Source organism: Phocoena phocoena, chromosome 1, assembly GCF_963924675.1.
Source record: "Phocoena phocoena chromosome 1, mPhoPho1.1, whole genome shotgun sequence".
NCBI lineage: Eukaryota > Metazoa > Chordata > Mammalia > Artiodactyla > Phocoenidae > Phocoena > Phocoena phocoena.
The window spans coordinates 15,531,319-15,553,782 of NC_089219.1; the positions used below are offsets into that span (position 1 = coordinate 15,531,319).

The 22,464-nt window shown below is 53.2% G+C and overlaps 1 protein-coding gene across 1 annotated transcript in view; it reads left to right on the top strand.

The window, feature by feature from the left end:
• The first annotated feature begins 8,308 nt into the window (after positions 1 to 8,308).
• The window catches only part of VWA5B1 (von Willebrand factor A domain containing 5B1), a 40,609-nt gene continuing 26,453 nt past the window's right edge, over positions 8,309 to 22,464 (top strand). Inside the window, exons 1-8 of the mRNA XM_065887928.1 lie at positions 8,309 to 8,447; positions 10,534 to 10,706; positions 11,949 to 12,205; positions 12,829 to 12,838; positions 15,548 to 15,683; positions 16,898 to 17,029; positions 17,660 to 17,784; positions 21,338 to 21,514. Coding sequence (XP_065744000.1) covers positions 8,309 to 8,447; positions 10,534 to 10,706; positions 11,949 to 12,205; positions 12,829 to 12,838; positions 15,548 to 15,683; positions 16,898 to 17,029; positions 17,660 to 17,784; positions 21,338 to 21,514 — 1,149 coding nt within the window. The remainder of the gene's footprint in view (positions 8,448 to 10,533; positions 10,707 to 11,948; positions 12,206 to 12,828; positions 12,839 to 15,547; positions 15,684 to 16,897; positions 17,030 to 17,659; positions 17,785 to 21,337; positions 21,515 to 22,464) is intronic.

The window sequence follows — 22,464 nt, forward strand, 5'->3', positions numbered from 1 at the left end:
GGGAGAGAGAGTTCTTGCTTTGAGTTCTAGGAGCTGACAGCCTCCCAGCTGGGGTGGGTGGAATCCCTTCCTCGGGGCAGATTCCTTGTCTGCCTGTTCACCTGTGTGGCTCAGGGTCTGACACGCGTACATTTGTTGAAAGGACGCCCAACGCGCGGGTGATGAGATGGCTAAGGTGACAGGGTCTGACACGCGTACATTTGTTGAAAGGACGCACAACGCGCGGGTGATGCGATGGCTAAGGTGACAGGGTCTGACACGCGTACATTTGGTGAAAGGACGCACAACGCGCGGGTGATGCGATGGCTAAGGTGACAGGGTCTGACACGCGTACATTTGGTGAAAGGACGCACAACGCGCGGGTGATGCGACGGCTAAGGTGACAGGGTCTGACACGCGTACATTTGTACACGCGTACATTTGTTGAAAGGACGCACAATGCGCGGGTGATGCGATGGCTGGGGTGACAGGTGCTGGTTGTGTTGCAGGGTGGGTGTGGAGCAGTCCTCTTCGGCATAGGACCCCCGAGAAGTCTTCATGGAGGTGGTGGCATTTGAGCTGTGCCCTAAAGAATGAGTCAGATCTCCTCTGGAGGAGGGCATGGCATTCCCGCCAGCACAAGCAGCATCAGAAGAGATGTGGAAGCAGGAAAAACCAGGCCTGATTGGAGGAATTCAAGTGATCTTACCCGGTTGGAGCATGGGGTGAATGAGGGGAGGGAGGGGGTGTCACAAGCGTGGGTTTGTTTACCCACATCGGCTGGATAGGAGCCCAAAGTGGGGAGGTTTAGAGGAAGGAGACCAGAGTTTGAGAGCCCCGGAATTCTAGAAGTGTAGAACCATCAGGTGGGATCCAGAGAGCCCATTGACTCGGCCCCCACTTGATGGGAGCGTCAGTGTTGGTCTGCGGGTGGGGTGGTCCTTGGACGAAAGGCTCCCAGAGAGGGCGTGAAAGCATGGACTTCCTAGAAGTGTCAGCGACAGGGAAGAGAATGAGGACGCCCCAGCCCGAGGTGAGTGGGAGGGGGGCAAGGCCAGAACTGCTTGGCCGGCTCACTGTCTGATCTTGACCAGGCCTGGCTGAGCCCACTCGGCTGGGGGTCTCCAACTCTGTGGATACAATCTGGGGGAGATCTGACCAGGGTGAGGGCGAGAGGCCTCCAGGATGGCTTTCCAGGCCTCGCTTGTCCCTGCCATGCTGTCTCTGGGACAAAAATGACCTGGGGATGAAAGGAGATGGGGAACTTCAGCTCCAAGGGCAGAATCCGAGGACTTACTGAGACAGACACTTGGGCAGAGACCCAAGCACCTTCCCAGCTGGGTGGTCTGCACAGGGGTCAACACAACCCCGGAAGTGGCCCTCACAGGGACAGCCAGTGGAGGAGGGCAGAGAGGAGAAGACCCCAGCCCCATCAGGACTCGTCCGCTTCCCGCCCAGTTTCCTAGGAGGCAGGTGCCATCACGGTCCCATTTTACAAATGTGGAAGCTAAGGCACAAAGAAGTTAATAACTTGCTCAAGGTTACACAGTATGTACGTGGCAGAGCACAGCCGAGTAATTGGCCCAAGGCCACCAGGAAGTGGCTGTCCAGAGAATCTATCCTCAGGCAGTACTCTAGATCCTGGGACCTAGCTGCTACCCCACAAGCAAGTTTCTCCCTTTCTAAATCCCTTTCTGAAAAGCAAAAATCCCCTGGCACGGGAGGCATGAGGTCCTTGACCCCAGGACCTCAGTGCAGGAGTTCTATGCTGCTGCCAGGAAGACCGAAGCCAGGCAGGGCCCAGCACCCTTTTCCTTGCTCTATCTCTGCACATCCTTCCCTCATTGCATCTAAATCAGATCACACTGCGCCTGCTGCAGGCACCTGTCACCCAGCCTCTGTGCTCAGCCTGGAACACTGCACCCCAGGCTGTTCCAGGACAAACTGGGGCCTGAGCCACAGGCTTCCCCAGAGGCATCTCTGGAGCCTGGAGGATGGACGGGGGCTGGCAGGGTTCGTGGTGCAATCGGGATCACAGCCCCACCTTGAGAGGCATCAGAGCAGGGGAAGCCCAGGGTCCCTGAGGCTAACAGCCCTAGTTCACCAGGGTCCTGGTCCTCCCTCCCCCTCCCCTCCCTCCCTCCCTTCTTTCCCTTGCTCCTGTGCTCGGCAGGGACCAGGAAGCAGCTGGGGAAGGGAAAGTACAGACTTTGGAGGAAGGCTGCTTCCTGTCCCAGCCAGCCTGACCACTCACCAGTTACGTGATCCTGGCTTCCAGATGTCCCCCTCAGTTTCCCTACCTGTAACGTGAGGGACTGTGAGCATTAGCAATGACTGCAAAACACTAGACACTGGTAGGTGCCTCCATTTCAAATCCCTCCTCTGAACTGAGCCCTGGCAGGGAGCTGGGGCACAGGCAAAGGAGGAGGGGCACCCCCGTCCTTACCTCACTCACAGCCCTGCGGAGGAGACAAGCCATCACAGATGCGCAGTTACGGAGCTTTGTGATGTGTGATGTAGCAGACAAGAGGCTGTGGAGGTACCGAGGAGGGCGTGTCTGATGGGCTGGGGTATCAGGGAAGGCTTCATGGAGGAGGTGACAGTGGAACTGGGTCTTAAGTGGTGAATAGGACTTTGAAAGGCAGAGAAGAAGGCCACAATCATTACAGGAAAAGGCTCCAGTGTGGGAAAGGCATAGTGAGGTCAATGTGTTTGGAGCAAAGCGAACATGTAGGACATGGCAGGAAGTGATACGGAACGGTGATAGGCAACCGATGGGGAAGAACCTTGAATGCCATGCTAGGAGTTTAACCTGCCCTGTTGGACAAAAACAATGGGAGCCATTAAGCTCAGGGGAAAGGGAGGCTGCTGTGTGTGTGTGTGTGTCTGTGTGTGTGTCTGTGCACGCATGTGCCTACACATGGGGTGACAGAGGGGACAGGAAGGGAAACAGCCTGGAGGTTGAAGGACCAAGTACGAGCTGGTAGAGATGGCCCAGGAGAGAGCAAAGTGGCAGCCCCAACGGGGATGGAGAGCAGAGGAGGATTTCGGAAGAGCGTTCGGGCAGAAATGTCAAGGCCTGGGGAGAAGCTTAACGCAGGAAGCAATGTAGCCTCATGGTTAAGGACATGGGCTCTGTGGTCCTCCTGCTTGAGTTAACTCCCAGCCCCATCACCTACTGGCTGGGTGACCTTGGATAAGTTACCTCACCTCTCTGAGCTTTGGTGTTTTCATCTGTAGTACATGGATAGTAAGAGTACCTACCTCTGAGGGGTGCTACCCAATTTTGTATGTAAAGCACTTGGAATGATGTTTCATCTATTTGACAAGTATTTATTGAGCATCTACTATACCCCAGTATTATTCTATGGGTGGCAGATATAGCCGAGAAACAAACTAAAAATTCTTGCCTTCACAGGGGATTATACTCTATCTAGAGAGTTGGGGAGACACATCAAACAAGATACATAAGCAGAATATACAGTCTATCAGATGGTGGTAACTGCTAAGGAAAAAACAGGAAAAGAGAGCTAGGAAGTGTTGAGAGGTTGCAATTTTGAGAGCGACCTAAGTGCCTGAGTGACTCAGGTTTTGGAGATGGAGCAATCATGAATGGCATCTCAAGTTCAAGGAATGAGCGGAAATTGGAGGCTGAGCTGGAGGGTAGCAGGGGTTACTGAGATGCGGGGGTTTGGGGATAGCAGCTCAGTGAGTTGGGTGCACCCGTCCCATGGATGCTGAAATCACCCCAGCTGATGGCAGGGCTTGGGGAGCAGAGAAGCCAGAACTCAGGTGCCAAGTGTTTGCTAAGAGGAGGGTGTGGTTGGGACCTTGAAGATGGCAAGCAACAAAGTGGGGCTGGGGTGTAGCCTCCCAACCTGAGGGGTGCAAGGAATAGCAGCCCCTCCTGGAAGAAGGGGAAGCAGGTCCTCAGTCAAGGACACAGAGAGCCTCTCAGGGAGCCTGCTGGCTGCCGAGTGGTGGTTGCAGAAGGCATAGTGGGAGGTTAGCAGAAGAGGAAGTGGGCCAGGGGCTGGCTCAGGGGCACAGAACCACAGAGCATCCCCTATGGATGGATGGTCTGTTCGAAGACGGGTGGGACCTCCGTGCTGGCGGGGAGGGTGTATCTGGGCTGCTGACTGATAAACACTGGGATGAAAACCTAAATGATGGATTTAACTCTGACATCTTCCCTGGGGAGCCGTCCTCAGCTAGAAAAATGGGGAACCCAGAAATGACCAGCTTTGCACTGTGATTATGTGTATTGATCCATTCATTCATTCAACAATATTTATTCACCACCTGCTAATAATGCAAGCGCTCCTCGAGGCACTTGGGATATATCTTGAGAAAAACAGGTCCCAAATCCTTGCCCTTGTGGAGGGGAGACAGGTGATAAGCAGTAAACATAATAAATGCTTTATATAGAGTATGTTAGTAATATGTGCTCTGGGAAAAATAAAAGAGCAGGATGAGGGATTGGAAGTGAAGCTGGGGGAGCAGGTTGCAGGTCGAAATGCAGTGTTAAGGATAGGCTGCCCTAAGAAGGTGCCATTTGAGCAAAGACTTGAAGGAGTGAGGGTGAGAGCCACGTGGATAGTGAGGGGGAAAACGTTCCAGGAAGTGGGAACAGCCAGTGCAAAAGCTCTATGGCATGAGAGCCAGGGCAGAGTCACCAATGGGGAGATGAGAAAGGAAAGGGCATGGGGCCCAGATCAGGGGGTCTTGAGGGGTGAGGGGAGCTGGCAAGGGTTTGAGCTCTAGAACCACATGACTGGATCCATGTTTTCAAAGGATCACTCTGGCTACTCCATTGGGGATAAACTGTAGGGGGACAAGAGGGTGGCAGCAGTGGAGGTGACAGGAAGGGGTCAGGTTTTGAATCCGTTGGCTTTTGCAGCTTGTGATATCTGTCACCTCCATTAGTTTTTATGTCACTTCTGCCTTGTTCGCTGTCTCCCAGCGCCTAGGTGACCGCTAAAAGTTAGTGTCCCTGGGAGGCTGCCGGCATTCATTCATTCATTCATTTCACGTTACAAATATTTATTGAGCTCCTACTATGTGCCAGGCACTGTGCTGGGTACTTTGTACACATTATTCAATTTAATCTTCTCAGTGCTGATGAGATGGGAGCTATTGGCCCCTCCACTCACCTGGCTTTATAAATGAGGGGACGAATACCCAGGGATTACAGTGGCCCGCTCACTTCTTAGAAATCCTCTTTCCTGCCCGCCCCCTCACTCTCCCCTTGGCTGCTCTAAGGTCTAGTGGCCCCTTCCATCCCTTCTCCCAGCGCATTCATTCCCCTTTCTCTTGTCTCTCACCTCACCAGCCCAGATTCTGCATCCCAAAAGTCAAGGACCTGGGAAAAGACAGGTGGTCTGGCCGATCAGGAAGGAGGTGAGGCGGGTAAACGCCTAGTGAAATATTGAGCCTGACACACTAAGATCAGCCCCTGTCACCACCTCAGCCCAGCTCACACCACACTGTTCCTGAGGCCGAGCCTGGCTTCTCACATTGTCTTGGGCTTCCACTGTCTGGTGGCTTCCTCCCTGTTAGGTCTCTCGTAGGAGTTTCCTGTGGCCTGACGCCCACTGGAGGCCCAGCTTGGGATGGTTGGAGGGAGGGTGCTCAGCATTACTTGCTCTGGTCCCCATCGTCTCTTGCAAGGATGCCCCTGGGCTCCTCCAGGAGAAAATCCCACACACGCACCCTGGGTACCAGTATGTCCTTGGGGCACCCCAAACTCATGCACGAAACCAAACGTGTCTGAGGCCTCGATGTCATCACCTGCAAAACAATACACTTTATAAGGTTGTGAGAATTAAATGAGATAATATGTGTGCCTGCCACAGTTTCAGTTTTCAACAAATTCCACCTGCTGTTACCATTATCTTCCCCCACTCCCCAACTCCTCTGCCTCTGGATTGTAAGTTCCTTAAGGATGGAGTTGTATCTTATCTTTGTATGCCTAGTGGCTAATTCAGGGCCTGGAACGCAGTAGGTGTTTATCAGTGCTGGATGAATCGATGGAGACTGCGTGAATTAGGCCCTGCAGAATTTCAAGTTTACTCTTCCCAAGAGGGCTGACATTGTTAAAGGGTCAGTGCGGAGTGAGTCTGCCTGTGTCATCAACATCGCTCACCCAAGCCCTACTCTCTGGGTGAGAGTCACCCCAGGAAGCTGGGGCGGGCACAGGGCCAGTGTAGGATGAGTGGGCTGGCTGAGACGCCCTGGGCAAAACTCTCCCTCGAGTTGAACTGAAGCTTAAGTTCAAGTCCACCACACGTCTGGGTGCTGGTTCCCAGTCAGCATTCTGGACAGGAGGGAACCAGGAGAAGGAGGGCGGGAGTGTGGATGGCAGGGAGTGAGGCTCTGTCAGGAAATGAACTCCGCCGTCTTGTTCTGGGCTTGGCCAGGCCCCTGAGACGGAGAACTCCTGAAAGAAGGCAGCTGGGGATACAGCCGCTCCCTCCCAGCCCCTTACCTTCCTCCTACTGTCAGTCAGCCCACTGCAGATACGCCAGGGCTGAGAGCTGTCTGGGCCGGAGCCACAGAGAGAACATAATTAAAAAGACACTGCTGGCCTACCTGAGGATCCTTGCTTGGGGACACAAGGAGGACATAGAAGCAAAGAGTTCCCTTCTCAGAGCAAAGGCAGAGTAAACAGCACTCACTGAACAGCCTTTTGCAAATAAATGGCAACAGGCTACCAGCCCGCTGCAGCTTTGCCTGGAACGTACATCACTGAGAGAAAGATCCAGAAAGAATCTCAAATTCATATTCCACACCCTCTGTTTGACATTGCTTCCCACTCCCACCCCACCTCATGAAGGCAGGTGATTGCCTGGGAGGGTCTCAGGAACCTCATAGAGAATCGATACCCTGCCCTGAGAAGCGCTCCGAAGTCTTTGGTGTTGGAATAATGACAGTCTTACATTCTTTTATGCATTCAATCAGCACTGAGAATGCCATGGGCAGCAAAAATAGACCTGGCCTCCAGGGGCGTGCACTCCAAACGGGATGACGGATGTGAATCAAGTCATCTCACGGGAACAAGATGCATCCTTACAAACTAATGGAAGTGCTCAGAGGGAGAGAAGCTCGGCTCTGTAAGAGGCAGAGAAAGGATGCTGGGCATGCGTGGACTGGCTTCCCGGCGAAGGGGGGCCCTGAGTTGACACTGAAGGAAAATAGGAGGTCACTAGTTTATAGTGGGTCATGGGGTGAGCCTTCCAGGTAGAGTGCGGCAAGTGCAAAGGTGGAGAGAGCACAGGACACATCTGAGGGATGGCATGGAAGCTGGGAGACACACAAAGTGTGGCTGGGAACATGATGACAGATCAGCTAGAGAGGCAGGCAGGGCCAGATCACACAGGGCTCTAGGCCAAAACTTTAAAAGGTTTTGGTCTCTATTCTAGGAGAAATAGGAAACCATTGGTGGGTGAGAGAGGGTGGCGGGGGTGATGGAAATCTGTCCAACTTGTGTGTTGGTCTGTTCATTCTGGCCACTGGGTAGAGAATGGATTCCGGGGTTATTCAAGAGGCCAGGTAGGAGCTGCGGCCCAGGTGGAGATAGATGGTGATGGCCGGGGCAGGGATGTTGGTGGCAGAGGAGCAAAGGCATGGATGGATGCCAGGGTCTTCCCAGAGATAAATCATGATCTTTGGCAATAGCTTAGGTGTGGGGGTGGGAAAAAGAGGTGCCGAGAACGGCCCCCAGGCTTTTGGTCTGCACACCTGGAGGGATGGTGGCTCTTTTCACTTTAGTATCTTTGGAGTGGTGGGGGTGGGTGTTTCTCACTTCCCTTACACCCCAAGTGTTGACTGTAGTGGGTAGATTCACTGAAGTCAGCGAACGAGGGGCTTGGTGAGCTATTTCAATCGTCTCATTCTGCAGAGGAAGCATCTGAGGCTCAGAGAGCACAGGACTGACAAAGGGGTGGGATCAGAGCCCCTGGACTCCCGTCCGGAGCTAGGAGAGCACTGCCATGGAGGAGCTCAGGTTGGACACGAGGCTGCCTGGGCTCTAACCCTGCCTGCGCTCCCACCCACTGAGTGAATCCGGGCAGGTCACGTGTCTTTAGGCCTCAGTCTCTCTACTGTGAAATGGAAAGAAACGGAATGACCACTCCTTCTCTTCTGAGGGGTGGTCAAGAGTCACTGTGGGTCACTGAGTGGGAAGTAGTTGGGGGAAGTGAAGAGAACAATGCTTTGACTTCCTGTGGGGGCTGAAGTGGGAGAACTGAATTGGGGAGGGATGGGAGGTCTCTCCCCACTTCCTGCCTTCCTGTCTCTTGCAGGCCCTGAAGGCTGAGTAGCCATCAAGATGCCTGGTCTGCTGAACCAGATCACAGGGGCAGCCCTGCCCCTCACCGCATCCGACGTCACCTCCTTTGTCAGTGGTTACGCCCTGGGTCTCACCGCCTCCCTCACCTATGGCAACCTGGAAGCCCAGCCCTTCCAGGGTAAGGATCCCTGTTGGTGCTTCCCCAGGACCACCTGCTCCTCCAAGCAGAATCCCCATCCTGACATGTATTAGCTGATTGACACTGGACAAGTCACGTCACCTCTCTGAGTCTCAAGTTTCCACATCTGCGAAACAGGAATACTGCTTCTGCCCCGCAGGTCTTAAAGCTGGTAGCAAGTCAGCTCAGGATTCGAACCCACGTTGGGGCTTGGCCCCAGCCCACTGTCCCAGCCCTATTTATGTTCACGAGACATGCCCACCTGTGTCAGATAGTCAGTCCTCCACTTTCCCCAGTGAGCCTCACAGTAGGAGAGGCGTCCAGACTCAGTGGAAGCCAGGAGCTCCCGGTCGTAGGTGTGGCTCTCGTCCCCGTGACCTTGGGGAAGCCACTGTCCTTCTCGACATCAGGGTGCTCCTGCACCTGTTTGGACACCAGGGTTTGCAGGAGGGACAGATGAGGTAATACATGAGGAAGGACAGCATAAAATGGAAAACAGTGTGCAAATGAGTCATCAGTGCAAGGCAGTCAGGAGTGTGGACCGGCGTTCCCCTGCAAGAGATGTTTGTAAATTACACTCCTCTCCTTGCACTTAAGGAAGGGAGTTATGGGAAGGCTGGCCAGGAGGGTTCTGCGTAAAGGCTTGTTATGGTTAGCATCTCTTCTCATCCACAGTGACGGGGGCCTCCTAACCCCCAAACTTCATGTCTCGGGGCACCACCCTCCAGCCTGACCTGAGCTTCTGAAACTCTTTCAGTTCCCAAAAGAAACCTGCAAGGGAAAGTCTCCTCCCTGTGGAAACCTCCTGGGCAGAGCAAATGACACTTTTCCTCTGTTCAAGGAAACCTATAGAGGGTGGCTTAAAGTGAGACCCGCGAGGAACCCAGGGACTAAATTACTGAACAGCTCTGGGACAGTCCTTTGGCTTTCCACGTGCAGAAAGGACAGTCCCCCCATTTTGTAGATGCGGAAACTGAGGGTTGGGAAGCTGGGATTTGTGGAGCATTCACCATGGGCCCGACACTGTGCTGCCCTCATGTTAGCGGGCAGATGAAATGAGATACGACCCTGATCCTCTGAGTGTGGTACCCCAGCCATCGGCATCACCCAGAGCTGGTTAGAAATGCAGAATCTCAGGCCCTGTCCCAGAACCACTAAGTCAGAATCTGCATTTTTTTTTTTTTTTTTTTTTTTTTTTTTTTTTTTTTTTTTTTGTGGTACGTGGGCCTCTCACTGCCGTGGCCTCTCCCGTTGCGGAGCACAGGCTCCGGACGCTCAGGCCCAGCGGCCATGGCCCACGGGCCCAGCCGCCCCGCGGCACGTGGGATCCTCCCGGACCGGGGCACGAACCCGCGTCCCCTGCATCGGCAGGCGGACCCCCAACCACTGCGCCACCAGGGAAGCCCCAGAATCTGCATTTTAACCAGAGCCCCAGGTGATTCATGTGCTCTTGAAGTTCGAGAAGCACTGAGATATAAAGATGTAGGGCACGCACTATGGGGGATGTAGTTTAATAAGTGGTGGCTGGTTTTTCCATTTTCATAACGACCCTGAGTTTGGCTCTATTATCCCCATTTTTACAGATGGGGCTGTGAGGCGTAGAGATGCTAAATGTTTTTATCCAAGGTCACCAGACTGGGGAAGGGGGCAGGGCCCAGATTAGAACCCTAGCCCTATTCCTCCAAAGCCCCAGCTCCTGGGTGCCATGCACGGGACCACCACACAGAGGTGTCTTATTCGTCCCACACATCAGGTCACGTAAAAATCCAGATTTCCACTCTCTCTTGAAAAATCAGAAGCCCTGGTCACACCGGCCTCACAGGCCAGCAGAGTAAGAGTTGGCTGGGACAGGGGAGCAGCCGTCCCTTTCCAGCTGCCCTGCAGCTGACACAGAGCCTGCGGCTGTGCATCTCCTGCCCAGCCCCCAGAACCGGGAGGCCCCAGCCCAAGTTCTCTCTGGAGTCCTCCAAGTGGCAGTGAGTACCATCCACTCGGATGGCAGACCAAAGGCTCCAGTTCCTTCTCCGGGGTGGGGCATGCAGAGTGGGTCTGGGGCACCCCGCAATGCTGGACCCTGCTCTGGCAGGTCTCTTTGTATACCCACTGGATGAGTACACCACGGTGATCGGCTTTGAGGCAGTCATTGCCGACCGAGTCGTGACAGTACAGATCAAGGACAAAGCCAAGATGGAGGGTGGCCACTTAGATGCCACTGGCCTCCGAGCTACAACTGTTGCAGGTAAGAAGGCCAGAAAGGCTGTGGCAGGGCCTGGGCATGGCTGGAGTCTCAGGCAGACTGAAAGGGCAGCAATGGGATAGGGTAGAGAGAGCACTACACTACGAGTCAGGAATCCTGTGTGACCTCAGGCCAATAATTAACCTCTCTGAACCTCACCTTACTATCTGGAAAATAGAGGTAATTGTTTCTGTTCTCACCTGGAAAGAGTGATAAGGCTCAAAGGAGGCAACAGAAGGATTGTTGAGATATCTCTAAAAAACAGAAGAGCATGTCATTTAAGCTCAGAGGTTGTAGAATCAGTCACACCAGGATTTGACTGCCTATCCTGTTGCTTGCAAGCTCAGATAAGAAATTAAGCCTCATTTGTAAACTGTAACTAATAATCCTATGCGTCCAAATCTCAACAAAGAGCATGCAGAACACCCATCACAGCCCCTGGCACAGAGTAGGTACTCACAGCATGGCTACTGATGCCTGCTACTGCGGCTACTGCGTCTCAGAGAGGGTGAGCGACTGGCCCAAGGTCACACAGCATGTCAGTGGCAGAGCCAAGGCTTGAGTCCAGACCAAGGATCATATGATATGAGATTCTTACCATTGGATTTATGATGGAGGTGAAGTTTGTTCACCTGATCATGGAGATGTTCAAGAATCTTTTAATGAACACTCACGATGTGAGATGCAAAGTTTCCCGCAAGATTTTAGGACTTCTCCCAGCCTGGAAGAATAGCTAGGACATGCCTGGTAGGGACCACGATAGGAAGTTGACAGTGGCTATGCCAAAAGCGGTCCAGATAATGTCAGAGGAGGGAAAGAGCGGTCCAGGTGGGACCAGGGAGGCTTTCATGGAGGGGTTGGATGGATGGGTAGGATGGGCTAAGAAGGACTGAGGGATGGGCCTTTCAGATGAAAGGAGACAGCATGGATCCTGGGGGAGGGGGGAATGCTCCAACGTGATTCTCGGGGGGACATAGAGTCTGCGGATAGAGATGTGACCCTCTGTTGGGGATTTGTGGGTTCCAGTCTCCCAATCCCCGCAGGAGACAGTGGAAAGTGCACAGGCCTGGCATCAGACCCATGTAGGTTCAGATCCTGGTTCAATAAATCAGTTATTTGTTGAGTAATTTGAGCAAGTTGCACCCACACGCTGAGCCTCAGTTTCCCCATCAGCAGAACAGACTGCTCTAACCTAACACACAGCAAGCGTAGAAGGGTTGGGAGAGAATGTATGCACAGTACCTGACGCCAGGCCTGGCACTGAGGAAACATTCTGCATCATCCCTCCTTCCTGCACACCAGGAAAGGTGGCTTTGGACGAGGATTTGGAGCGGATCCTCTTTGTGGTCAACCTGGGGACAATCGCCCCTATGGAGAACGTCACCATCTTTGTCAGCACCTCCTCGGAGCTCCCGACGCTGCCCAGCGGGGCTGTGAGAGTCCTACTACCTGCTGTCTGCGCCCCAACCGTGCCTCAGTTCTGCACCGAGAGCACTGGCCCCTCCAACCAACAGACCCATGGGTGAGGAGCCCCTGCCCAAACAAGGCCAGAGTCCCGGGGGCAGCAGGGAGATGGGCCGGTGGGAAGGATAGGAGGTGAGGCTGAGCTCTGTAGCTGCCCCCGTCTCAGTAACTGTCCCTCCCCTGCTCACATTTCGAGCACTGAAGAATCTCCCTGAAATGCTCTGTGTTGGTACTGGTCAGAAGTGTTAGGATTTGGACAGCTTGGTATCAGAATTTCCAGGCTTTTTTTTTAATGCACTCAAGAGGTATTTTCAGAGCACCTAGGTGCTAGACACTGGGGAGGGGGTGTTACGGACCCAGAGGACACGAAACCCACATGGTCCCTTGCCTTTTTGGAACTTGGTGGGAGAGATCATTATCCAACAGATAACACAACAAATGTGAACTGTTTATGAACTTGCATGCATAATTAATTATGTGAAAAGTACAGTAAAGGAGAGGTTCATTGGCGAAGAGTATAAAAGAGGGACCCAACCGGGGAGTGGGGGGTCTGGGGGCCTGGTCAGGCTTCTCTGAGGCGTGGTATTTCAGCTGAGGGCTGAGCCAGGAGGGGGGTGGATATAGGCACAGAGAGAAGCGTTCCTATAGGTGAGAACAGCAGGGGCAAAGGCCCTGAGGCAGCAAGGACAGGGCCACAGAGGGGGACTGAAGGACAGGTGACATGAGATGAGGCTGCAGAGATACAGGACACCCGGTGGCCCTGGCAGACTTTGGATTTCTCCCCGAAGCAACAAGGAGTCTTTTTTTTTTTTTTTTACATGTCTTTATTGGAGTATAATTGCTTTACAATGGTGTGCTAGTTTCTGCTTTGCAGGGCCGGGAGGGTACACTCCAGGACAGTTTCTCTATACTCCCCCGGTGGGGGAGGAGGGAAAAGGGGTTGGGTCACAGCCTGAGGCACCTGCAGCTGAGATTGGGGCTCCTCCCATTTTCCCACCTGTAAGCCCAGGGGGACTAGCGTTTCCTCTGCAGGGAGAGAGGATGCCAGTTTTAAAGTAGCCTGATGCATACAGGAGATGTCTTTTGAAGTCGTGTATCTTATCATTCAATTCGTGTCATTAAAAAACAAAATCTGTTCCACAATATATTAGCACCACTGTGGTAGAAAAACAACACTTGAATTAATTACCAGTTAAACTACTTAACTCCCCCTCCCCAGCTTTGAGCCTGAATCTTTGAGCCAAGTTGAAATCTGGGAAGATGTACCGTATGTATCTAGGAGTTTCATACATACCCTGGTTGGGCTATGGGGACAGCTGGGAGCGCGTGCCCACTGGGACACAGAGGACAGTGACAGCAAACCCCTGGACACCACCAGTTAAAGTGCTGACCTCAAGGTGACCTGACGGGGAGGGGTTATTTTAGCCTCCCACATGGGGCCAGCCCAGAGGGCACTCCTCAACCACACCACAAATAGTAATTAAACACCTACCATGGGGCAGGTACTGTTTTGGGTGCTGGGAATACAGCAGTAAACTAGACAGACAAGGTCCCTGCCCTCGTGGGGCTAGCATTCTAAGGGGGGAGACAGACAATAAAGTAATAAGCCCACAAACATGTCATTTGTTGGGTGATGAACTCTATGGAGATAGTTGCTACAGAGGCTAGAGGGGGACAGGATGGGGTGGGTGCTAGTTTCGCTAGAATAGACAGGGCTTAGGCAACACTTGAGGCCTGATCTGAATGAAGGGGGCTGGCCATGGAAGTATACTGGAAGAAGAACATTCGGGGCAGGGGGCAGAGTGGGCAGTAAGTGCAAAGGCCCTGAGGCAGCAACAGACTTGGTATGTTGGAAGAGCAGCTGGAAGGCTAGTAAGACTCTAGCAAAGTGGGAGAGTCAGCCTGTGTAGGGCCTCGAAATCTGGAGTGAGGACACTTGTTGGTACAACAGAGAAGCTGGTGGCACCAGCCAGTCTCAGGTCAGGGAACACCAGCTCGTGTGTCATCTATATAAATGCTGCCATAGGCGCCAAGCCAGGTGCTTGGAAGAGGCAGGACCTAGCAGACCTGGGGACATTCAAGACCTTGGTGGATCAGGGAACAAGAGGCCAAGCAGTCCCCGGTGCCCCTGAGGTGGCCCTGATAAGCTAATTCCTGCCTGTTAAAGCAGGCAGAGTTAACAGAGATGCTCTTGGGAGACGCCTGCATCCAATTCTGATGAACCTCAAAGTTGCTTAGATAGAGGGACATGGGAAAAAAATAAGAAAAATAGATAATACCAAGTGTTCGTGGGGATGAGAGAAGGAAACTCTCGTTCATTGCTTATGGAAGTGGAAACTGGCCCAGCCACCCTGGAAAGCAATCTCGGGCAATACTCGGTGTGTGCCCTTTGACCCAGGGATCCCAGAGAAATCCTTTTATACATCCAACCATAACACATGGATGAAGATGTTCATGGTGCTGGCGTCTGTGAACACAGGGAGGTGAAGGCAGGAAGAAATACATACAATATAACAGATGGCCCCAAGCCATAGCACATCAGCAGGAAAGACTTTGCTTTGCAGACAGCCACTTGGACAGAGCTTACAGACACAGTGTTGGGTGAAAGAAAGGGGAGCAATTGAATGAGATTCCTAATACAAAGCTTTCTTTTCAACCGAAAGTCATGGTGTCTTTTACAAAAATATGTGCATATTCAGAGCATGTATCAAAGACCTCAGAAGGCATGACCATAGAGGGGAGGGAAATAGAGCAGAATCAGAGACAGGGTGAGGGATGACAAAGATAGAGACCTGAGCGTTCAGCAGTGACACTTTGCTAAGCGCTTGCTCAAGACGGCTGTGTCATTATTATCCCCATTCAATGATGAGAAAACCAAGACTCAGAGAAGTGGCTTTATGCGAGGGTCCCCAGCTTGCAGAGACAGAGCAGGTATTCCAGAAGCGATGTGACGTATGTAAAATGCTTCACGGCCGAGCCACAGAGACCCGGGTGAGGATGTACACTGCCGAGTCCCAGTGGTGGCAACTTAGGCTAGTGACCTCATGTAGCTGAGCCTCGGTTTCCCCACGTGGTGGGGGGGGGGGAGATGAGGGCTCTGAGGCCTTCCTCTGGGGGCGTGGTGAGAACAGTGTGAGCCCCCATGCCTGGTGCCTGGCCCATCCATCGTAGGTAGTGGTACCTTAGGTCTGAATCCAGGCTCTCCCTGCAGGCAGGCTGAGTGAGACTGTCAGCATCTGGGGTGGAAGGAAGCCCCTCAGCCCCTTTTTGGGTGGGGCTGCTGGGGTGCCAGGGCTGCCTGGGACTTGCCGTTTTCTCCATGTCTTCTCGTTCTCCCCCCTGCCTCAGCCCTGACTGGCCGCCTCCTCCGCCTCTCGGCCCCCTTCCCAACAAAGACAAGCATTGCTTCGGCCCCCAGGACCTGGACTCCTGGAACAAATTGAGCCTGGCGACTCTCCTGGACACCGATGTGTCCAACCCCATGGAATACGAGTTCAACTTCCAGCTGGAGATCCGTGGGCCCTGCCTGCTCTCAGGTGAGAGGGAGCTGCCTAGACCCGGATGGGGCTGGAAAGAAGATTCGAGGCCACGGCGGGGTGGGGAAAGGAAGGGGAGGGAGGGAAAGCTGGCCAGCCCAGATGGAAGACAGCCTGAAGCTCATGTCCCTCGCCCCCGTTTCCTGCTCCCCAGCATGCGGCCCAAGATGAGTCTTTCCCAAGGACAGGTTTCAAGGCTGTCCCCACCCTCACCTCAATGGCTTCCCCAGGGAAATGTCCACGAGGACATGGCCGTCCGGAGTCCACGGTCCTCGGTCTTCTTCTGGAGCCACAGCCACAAAGCTGCTTCCTGCTCTTCCCCTTGCATGGCAGAATCAGCTGGGGAACTTTCCAAATCCCACCACCTAGACCCCACCCCAGAGCTTCTGATGACATTGGTCTGGGGTGAGTCCTGGGCATTGGAACATTTAAAAGTTCCCAGGCAGGGCTTCCCTGGTGGCACAATGGTTGAGAGTCCGCCTGGTGATGCAGGAGACGCGGGTTCATGCCCCGGTCCGGGAAGATCCCACATGCCGCGGAGCGGCTGGGCCCGTGAGCCATGGCCGCTGAGCCTGCGCGTCCGGAGCCTGTGCTTCGCAACGGGAGAGGCCACAACAGTGAGAGGCCCGCATACCGCAAAAAAAAAAAAAAAAAAAAAAGTTCCCAGGTGTTTCCGCGCCCCCCGCCCCCCACCCAGAGCTTCTGACGACATTGGTCTGGGTGAGTCCTGGGCAATGGAACATTTAAAAGTTCCCAGGCGATTCTAACAAGCGGCCAGAGGCGGGTACCATTGTTCTGATGGTTCCCCTCCCCCACCCAGTCAAGGTTTTAAAGAGACACTAGGATGTGGTTTCTTGTCAACAAGGGTTCTCCCAGAGCAGCAGGACATCCCAACACAAGAGGCGTTTATGGAGTGCCCACCGATGGAGCATGGAGCTCTTTCTGTCTTTCTGTGCCCTGTGAGGAAGCCATTCCTTTGACCCCCACTGGATCCTGAGGTCAGGGCAGGAAAGGCCATTAGAGCCCATCTAGCTAAGCCCCCCTTTTGCAGACGGGGAAATTGAGAAGACCTGTCCCCGGTTTTACACAGCAGGTCAGGAGCCCCTGAGGGCGCTGGAGTGCCAGTCATCTCTGGCCTGATTCTCAGGGTCCCCCAACAAGCTTCTCTCTCTCCGGGGACTCCTGAGCCTACCCCACTTTTCTGTGCCACTCAGGGGTGGAGAGTCCCACCCACGAGATCCGAGCTGACGCCTCCCCGTCCGCAAGCTCCGCCAAGAGTATCATTATCACCCTGGCCAACAGGCACACCTTCGACCGGCCCGTGGAGATCCTCATCCACCCCAGCGGTACTGTGCACCAGGCGGGGCCCCCAGGATGCCTGTGGGAGGGAGGAGGTGCTGATCCCATGGGGCACAGACACGTGGCCCCCCACCCAGTGGCCACTGAGAGGGTAGGGGCGCGTGACAGAGGAGGAGACCAACTACTTGCCGCCTGGGAAACTTAGCGCTAACTGGCAGAATTGAGTGTCTCCTGCCCCATTCTAGCTCCTGAGACCCCAGGGTCTCATCCACCCAGTGGTGTACTTTGCCCCCAGGCCAGCTGAGCAGAGATCTTTGAAACCCTAAGCTCCATGAGACCCTGGCAGCTCTGAACTCTCAGGGAGCAACTCATTTGTCTCTTTAAGAATTCATCGAATGTTTAGATGCAAAAAGATCAGAGCCCAGAATCACTCCCATTTTACAGATGGGTACACTGAGGCCCAGGGAGGGGCAGTGAACCACCCACAGCCACTAGGCTCTCCTGCCTCCCAGCTAAGGAGTCTTCTCAGGGTCCCACACTGCCTCAAGCAGCCAGGGATCCCATCCCCCTTTTCCAACTGGGAGTCCTCCGCACTGTGAAGATCTGCCACTCCACCAAGGCCCCCAGCATCACCCTCACCCTCGGGCAAGTGCCAAGAGCTGATCTCATCTCTGCAGAGCCCTACATGCCACATGTCCTGATGGAGAAAGGGGACATGACCCTGGGAGAGTTTGACCAGCACTTGAAGGGAAGAACAGATTTCATTAAAGGGGTGAAGAAGGACAGCAGTGCAGAGCGAAAGGTGAGGGTGACTGAAGCAACATCAGGGGTGGCAGAACTGGGGTGGCACCGGGGACTTGGTCTTTGCTGGACCAATGAGGAGCCTGAACCTGGGGTTGGGGTGGGTGTGACTTGCCCGAGGTCACACAGCAAGCTGGTGGCAGAGGGAAAGTGGACGTCCAGATGCAGCAGTCACCCTGGCACTGCCCTCCTGCTTCCTGCCAGGTCACCTGTTCCTAGTGCCACCAAGGTGCCTAAGCCAGGCAAAATTCTAGGCTGGTGGCAGAAAAAACCTTGGTCTCCTCCAGGCTAATCCACCCCCAAGAGGCATCAAGGACCCTACAGCCGGGTGCCCTCCCGGCTCCATCTCTACTCCTGGGCCTCCCTTTTCCCACCTGCTGAATGGGTCTCTTGCTCTTCCTGCCTCTGGTATCCCTGCTTGCTATTAGGTAAAGAATAAAGGCAGAGCAGGGAAAGCCTGAGAAAGATCCTTTCCCTCTGCCCGCCCCTCCCCCACGAAGTGAAAGGCTAGGGCTCCATCAGCAAGGGGTTGGGGGTGGGGAAGGGGGTAGGAGGATGCTGAGCCACAGCCACAAGCCACCACCGCAGCCTCCCTCCTGCTCGTGACCCTGCACATCGAGCCGGGTCCTGAGTGCCAAGGTAGGCTTAAGAATCGCGGGATACTTCTTTTTATTGTCTCCCCTTTTGAGATGAGAAAACTGAGGTTTAGCACCCAAAATAACTGGTGAGCTGGGAAAAGGGAGTTGTCTTTGGTGACAAAGAGGCTAAGGACTTTGCCTTGCTCATGTGGGGCAATTGTGCTGGATGTAAGGGCCCCCCGTTCCTGCTGGCCTGATTGGCAGAGGAACAGAGGAGAACGCGGAGATAACTTACAGCTGATGACATCATTCCCTTCGGTAGAGATCCCACTGGATCCCCTGCTTTGTGGGGGGTAGGGGAGTTGGCGAAAGGAAGGTGTAGGTGGCTCAATGCCCATCCCCACGTTAGAGACCCCACTGGAAACACCTGTCTTCCCAGAGGTGCCCCCTCACCCAGATGAGTCAGTTGGGTGAAAAGGCTGGAGACAGGCTCCCATAGCGGTGGTGGGAATGCCGGGGGTGCCACTCAGCTCTGAGAACTGCAGCACGTGGGCAAGGGGTGTTGGCAGTGAGCCTCCCAGGCGTGCCTGCCAAGCCTTAAATCAATTAGCTCTGGGACCACTGAGGCAAATGAGAATTAATTTGCCACCTTGGGTTGGTTATGCAAATACCCTGTATCCTCATGAGCTCCAGGGATGACAGCCATCAACCCACAGCTGCTAAGAAGTGATGAGTTTATTGTAACTGGATAATGGGAGCTCAAGACATCAGAGGATCCTGAGCCCGGACCCCCACCCCATGCCTCGGAGAGGCAAAAATCGGGCTCCTGTCACTACCAGATGTGGCTATTGCTGCCTTGGGCTCTGTCGTCAAAAGGGCCAGGCTGGGCAGTGGCTTTTGGCAAAGGAGCTCCCAGTGGGAGGGAGGAGGGCATCCAGAGGCATCAATCAGGAAGAGTGAGTGGGATGAACTGTCAAAAACTGCGATTTAGCAAAGAGGGGGCAAATGACACAGGGGGAGACATTATGTATGAGAGATGGAGATGCAGAGAGAGACAGAAAGACAAAAAAACTGATGCACATAGATCAGTAGCAGACAAAAAGACCCACACAGATTCATCCTCTCATTTATTCATTCAACAAACACTAAGTGCCCAATATGTTCTAGGCACTAGGATGAAAGCACTGAAAATGACACATCCTTTCCTCATGGCGCTTATATTCTAGCACAGGGAAACAGACAAGAAGCAAACTCATGAGAAAGATCTGTTTAGGTGAGGGCCGGGGGCTGTGAAACACAAAGCAGGACGATATGATAATGAGTGATGAGTACCGGGTGCTGTTCAGCCAGGTGTTTAGAGAAAGCCTGTCTGAATATGAGACCCGGTGGATTGTGAAGCGTTGGAGGAACACACAAAGAACTGGAAAGCAGAATAATGGCGATGAGTTTGGAAAACAGAAAGATGCCCAGAATGGCTGAAATGTAGGGCAAACATGAGGTGGACAGGTAGGCAGGGGTCAGTCCTTAGGGGGGCTTCATGAGCCCTGGTACAAGGTGTGAGGGGAAACTATTGCTTAAGCAAGAGAGTAACAAGAAAGATCACACTGCCTTCTCTCTATAGAAGGGACCACGGGGAAATAAAAGTAGAGGAATCAGGCCAGGAGGAAGCTATTGCAAAGATCCAGGCAAGAGATGGTACTGTCCTGCGCTTGGGTGATTGCAGCGGAGACAGAGAGAAGAGGACAAGTTCAGAATGTATTTTAGCTGCAGAACAGACAGCCCTCTGCTGAAGGAGTGGATGCGTGGGGTGAGGAAAAGAGACGAATCGAGGACAACTCTTAGGTCTTTGGTTTGAACACCTGAGCAGGTGATGATGTCATCTACTGAATTGAGAAAGGGACCCAAATAGACAGAAATTGAGAAATAGACAAAGAGAGATATGTACACGCAGAGACAGTCAGATACAGAGACAGAGAAAGTAGAGGTGGAGAGAGAGGGCGGCAGAGTGAGGAGAGAGGAAATGAGATTCGGTGCAAAGTGACCAGAGAGTCGAGGACAGTTCAGTAGTGGTGTGACAAGGCCAACTAAGAGGACACATGTAAAGATACAGAACTCTGGTGCTGTCCTTCCTTTAATGTTTACTGAGCCCATCTCTGCACCAAGCTCTATGTTAAGCCCTGGCGATGCAAGAGACTCGAGCATGACCTGCCTTCAAGTAGCCCCCGAGCTAGAGGGGAGACAGAGAGATGAGCAAAAACTCACAGTGTGAGACATGCCTGGGTCCCCATGACAAATAGTAATGGCAGGAGCAAGAGCGTAGATGGCTGCTGTGCAGGCAATCTCTCTGCTGGGAAGCCGTCTCACAGGCATTGCATTTAGTCCATACAACTCAGTGAGGTATGTGCTCTTGTCCTCATTTCATGGATGAGGAAACTAAGTCCACCAGGAAGATGGGGGCAGGTTTTCCAAAGAGGTAAAATTTGAAGCATGAGTAGGAAGTTATCAGTGGGAGAGAATCAATAAACCAGAGAATCCAAGTTCACAGCCAAAATGAGCCAGAGAGTGGCTTATCCCCTGGGTGTGAAAGGGAAAGAAACCACTATTCAACTGAGGACCTGCACGTGTGCCAGGACCTTCCCATTTGCGTGCCAGCTCAGTTCATCCTCAGAACCACCCTGAGAAATGGACATTGTTTGCCCCGTTTTACAAAGAAGAGTCAGACCCAGAGGAAGGTCTTGCCCAATATCACACAGCTGGACGGTGACAGAGCTGGGGTTCAAACCTAGGCCTTTCTGTTGCTGCAACCTGTGAATGTCTAGCAGAAGAGCCAGGTAGGGTCAACCTGGAAGTCTTTCACACAGAGGGTGAGTGGGATCCTGACAAGACTTGGAGAGTAATGGGGGACCAGCACGACCCCCAGGAGTAGCTCTGGACCCCTTGAACGCCCAAGTGAGAGAGTTTCCCTTTCTCCTCCAGACAGAAATCATCCGGAAACGCCTCCATAAGGACATTCCCCACCATTCTGTCATCATGCTCAACTTCTGTCCTGACCTCCAGTCAGTCCAGCCGAACCTAAGAAAGACCCATGGCGAGTTTATCTTCCTCATCGACAGGAGTGGCAGCATGAATGGGACCAACATGCACCGAGTCAAGGTACCTCTAAGAGGATCCCTACCCCCAGGATCTAGGGTCCCAGGGTGCCCGGCTTCTCAGCACTTTCTGTCCCAAGCATCCCTCCTTCCACACCTGAACCCGTTCCTTAAATGACTATCCATGGCTAAGAGAAATGACGAACAACTTTTTGGTATGTCAGTTTAAACAGAAACCCCACCCAAACTCAACTCGCTCCCAAAATAAACCCCTGAAGTGATCTGAGCAGAGGTTAACTGCTGTCCATTTACAAGGGATGAAGTGATCAGTAGCTTCCCTCGGCATTCTACACGCCTTTGTTGTGTCCCTGTTCTGGCTAAAACACCTCACTAGGTACTAGGTGGAGAGGGATACAGAGCAAACAGGAAGGGAACTAGCATTTGCTGAGCGCCTACTGTGGGTCAGGTACTGTGTAGCCACTTAATGCACAGCTAGGTGTTTAATCCAGACAATAATCCTATGAGGTGGGCCAAATTGTCACCATTTTCCAAACAGGAAAACCCATCCTGAGAGTTTCAGTAATGTACCCAAGATCATGGTCTAAAATTAAACCCATATCTGTCTGTCTGACTGTTTCTACCACGTGACATTGGAGATTCATTGGACATGGCCCCTGCCATCAAGGGATGTGTAGAATCCAGTAGAAATGACGTGGTTCATCCTTCTTTTGGTTTTTTTTTTCAAATGCCTAATATGTGCAAAGCCCTGTGCTTGGCCACCTGGAAAGACGGTAGTTTGTAAACATAGTTCCTGCCCTCAAGGAGCTCACAGTCAAGTGAGGGGCATAGCCCTGTTAGCCAAGCCTGCCTGGGAGCATGGTCTTGATGCTTTGGAGGGTTCTGAAGGAGTTCAGGGGAAAGAGTGATAAAACCCTCGCCCCACATCCAGAAGCGTTCCATCTCCATGAGGAGATTATTCACCACAATTATGGCATTATCCAACACTTCCTTGTA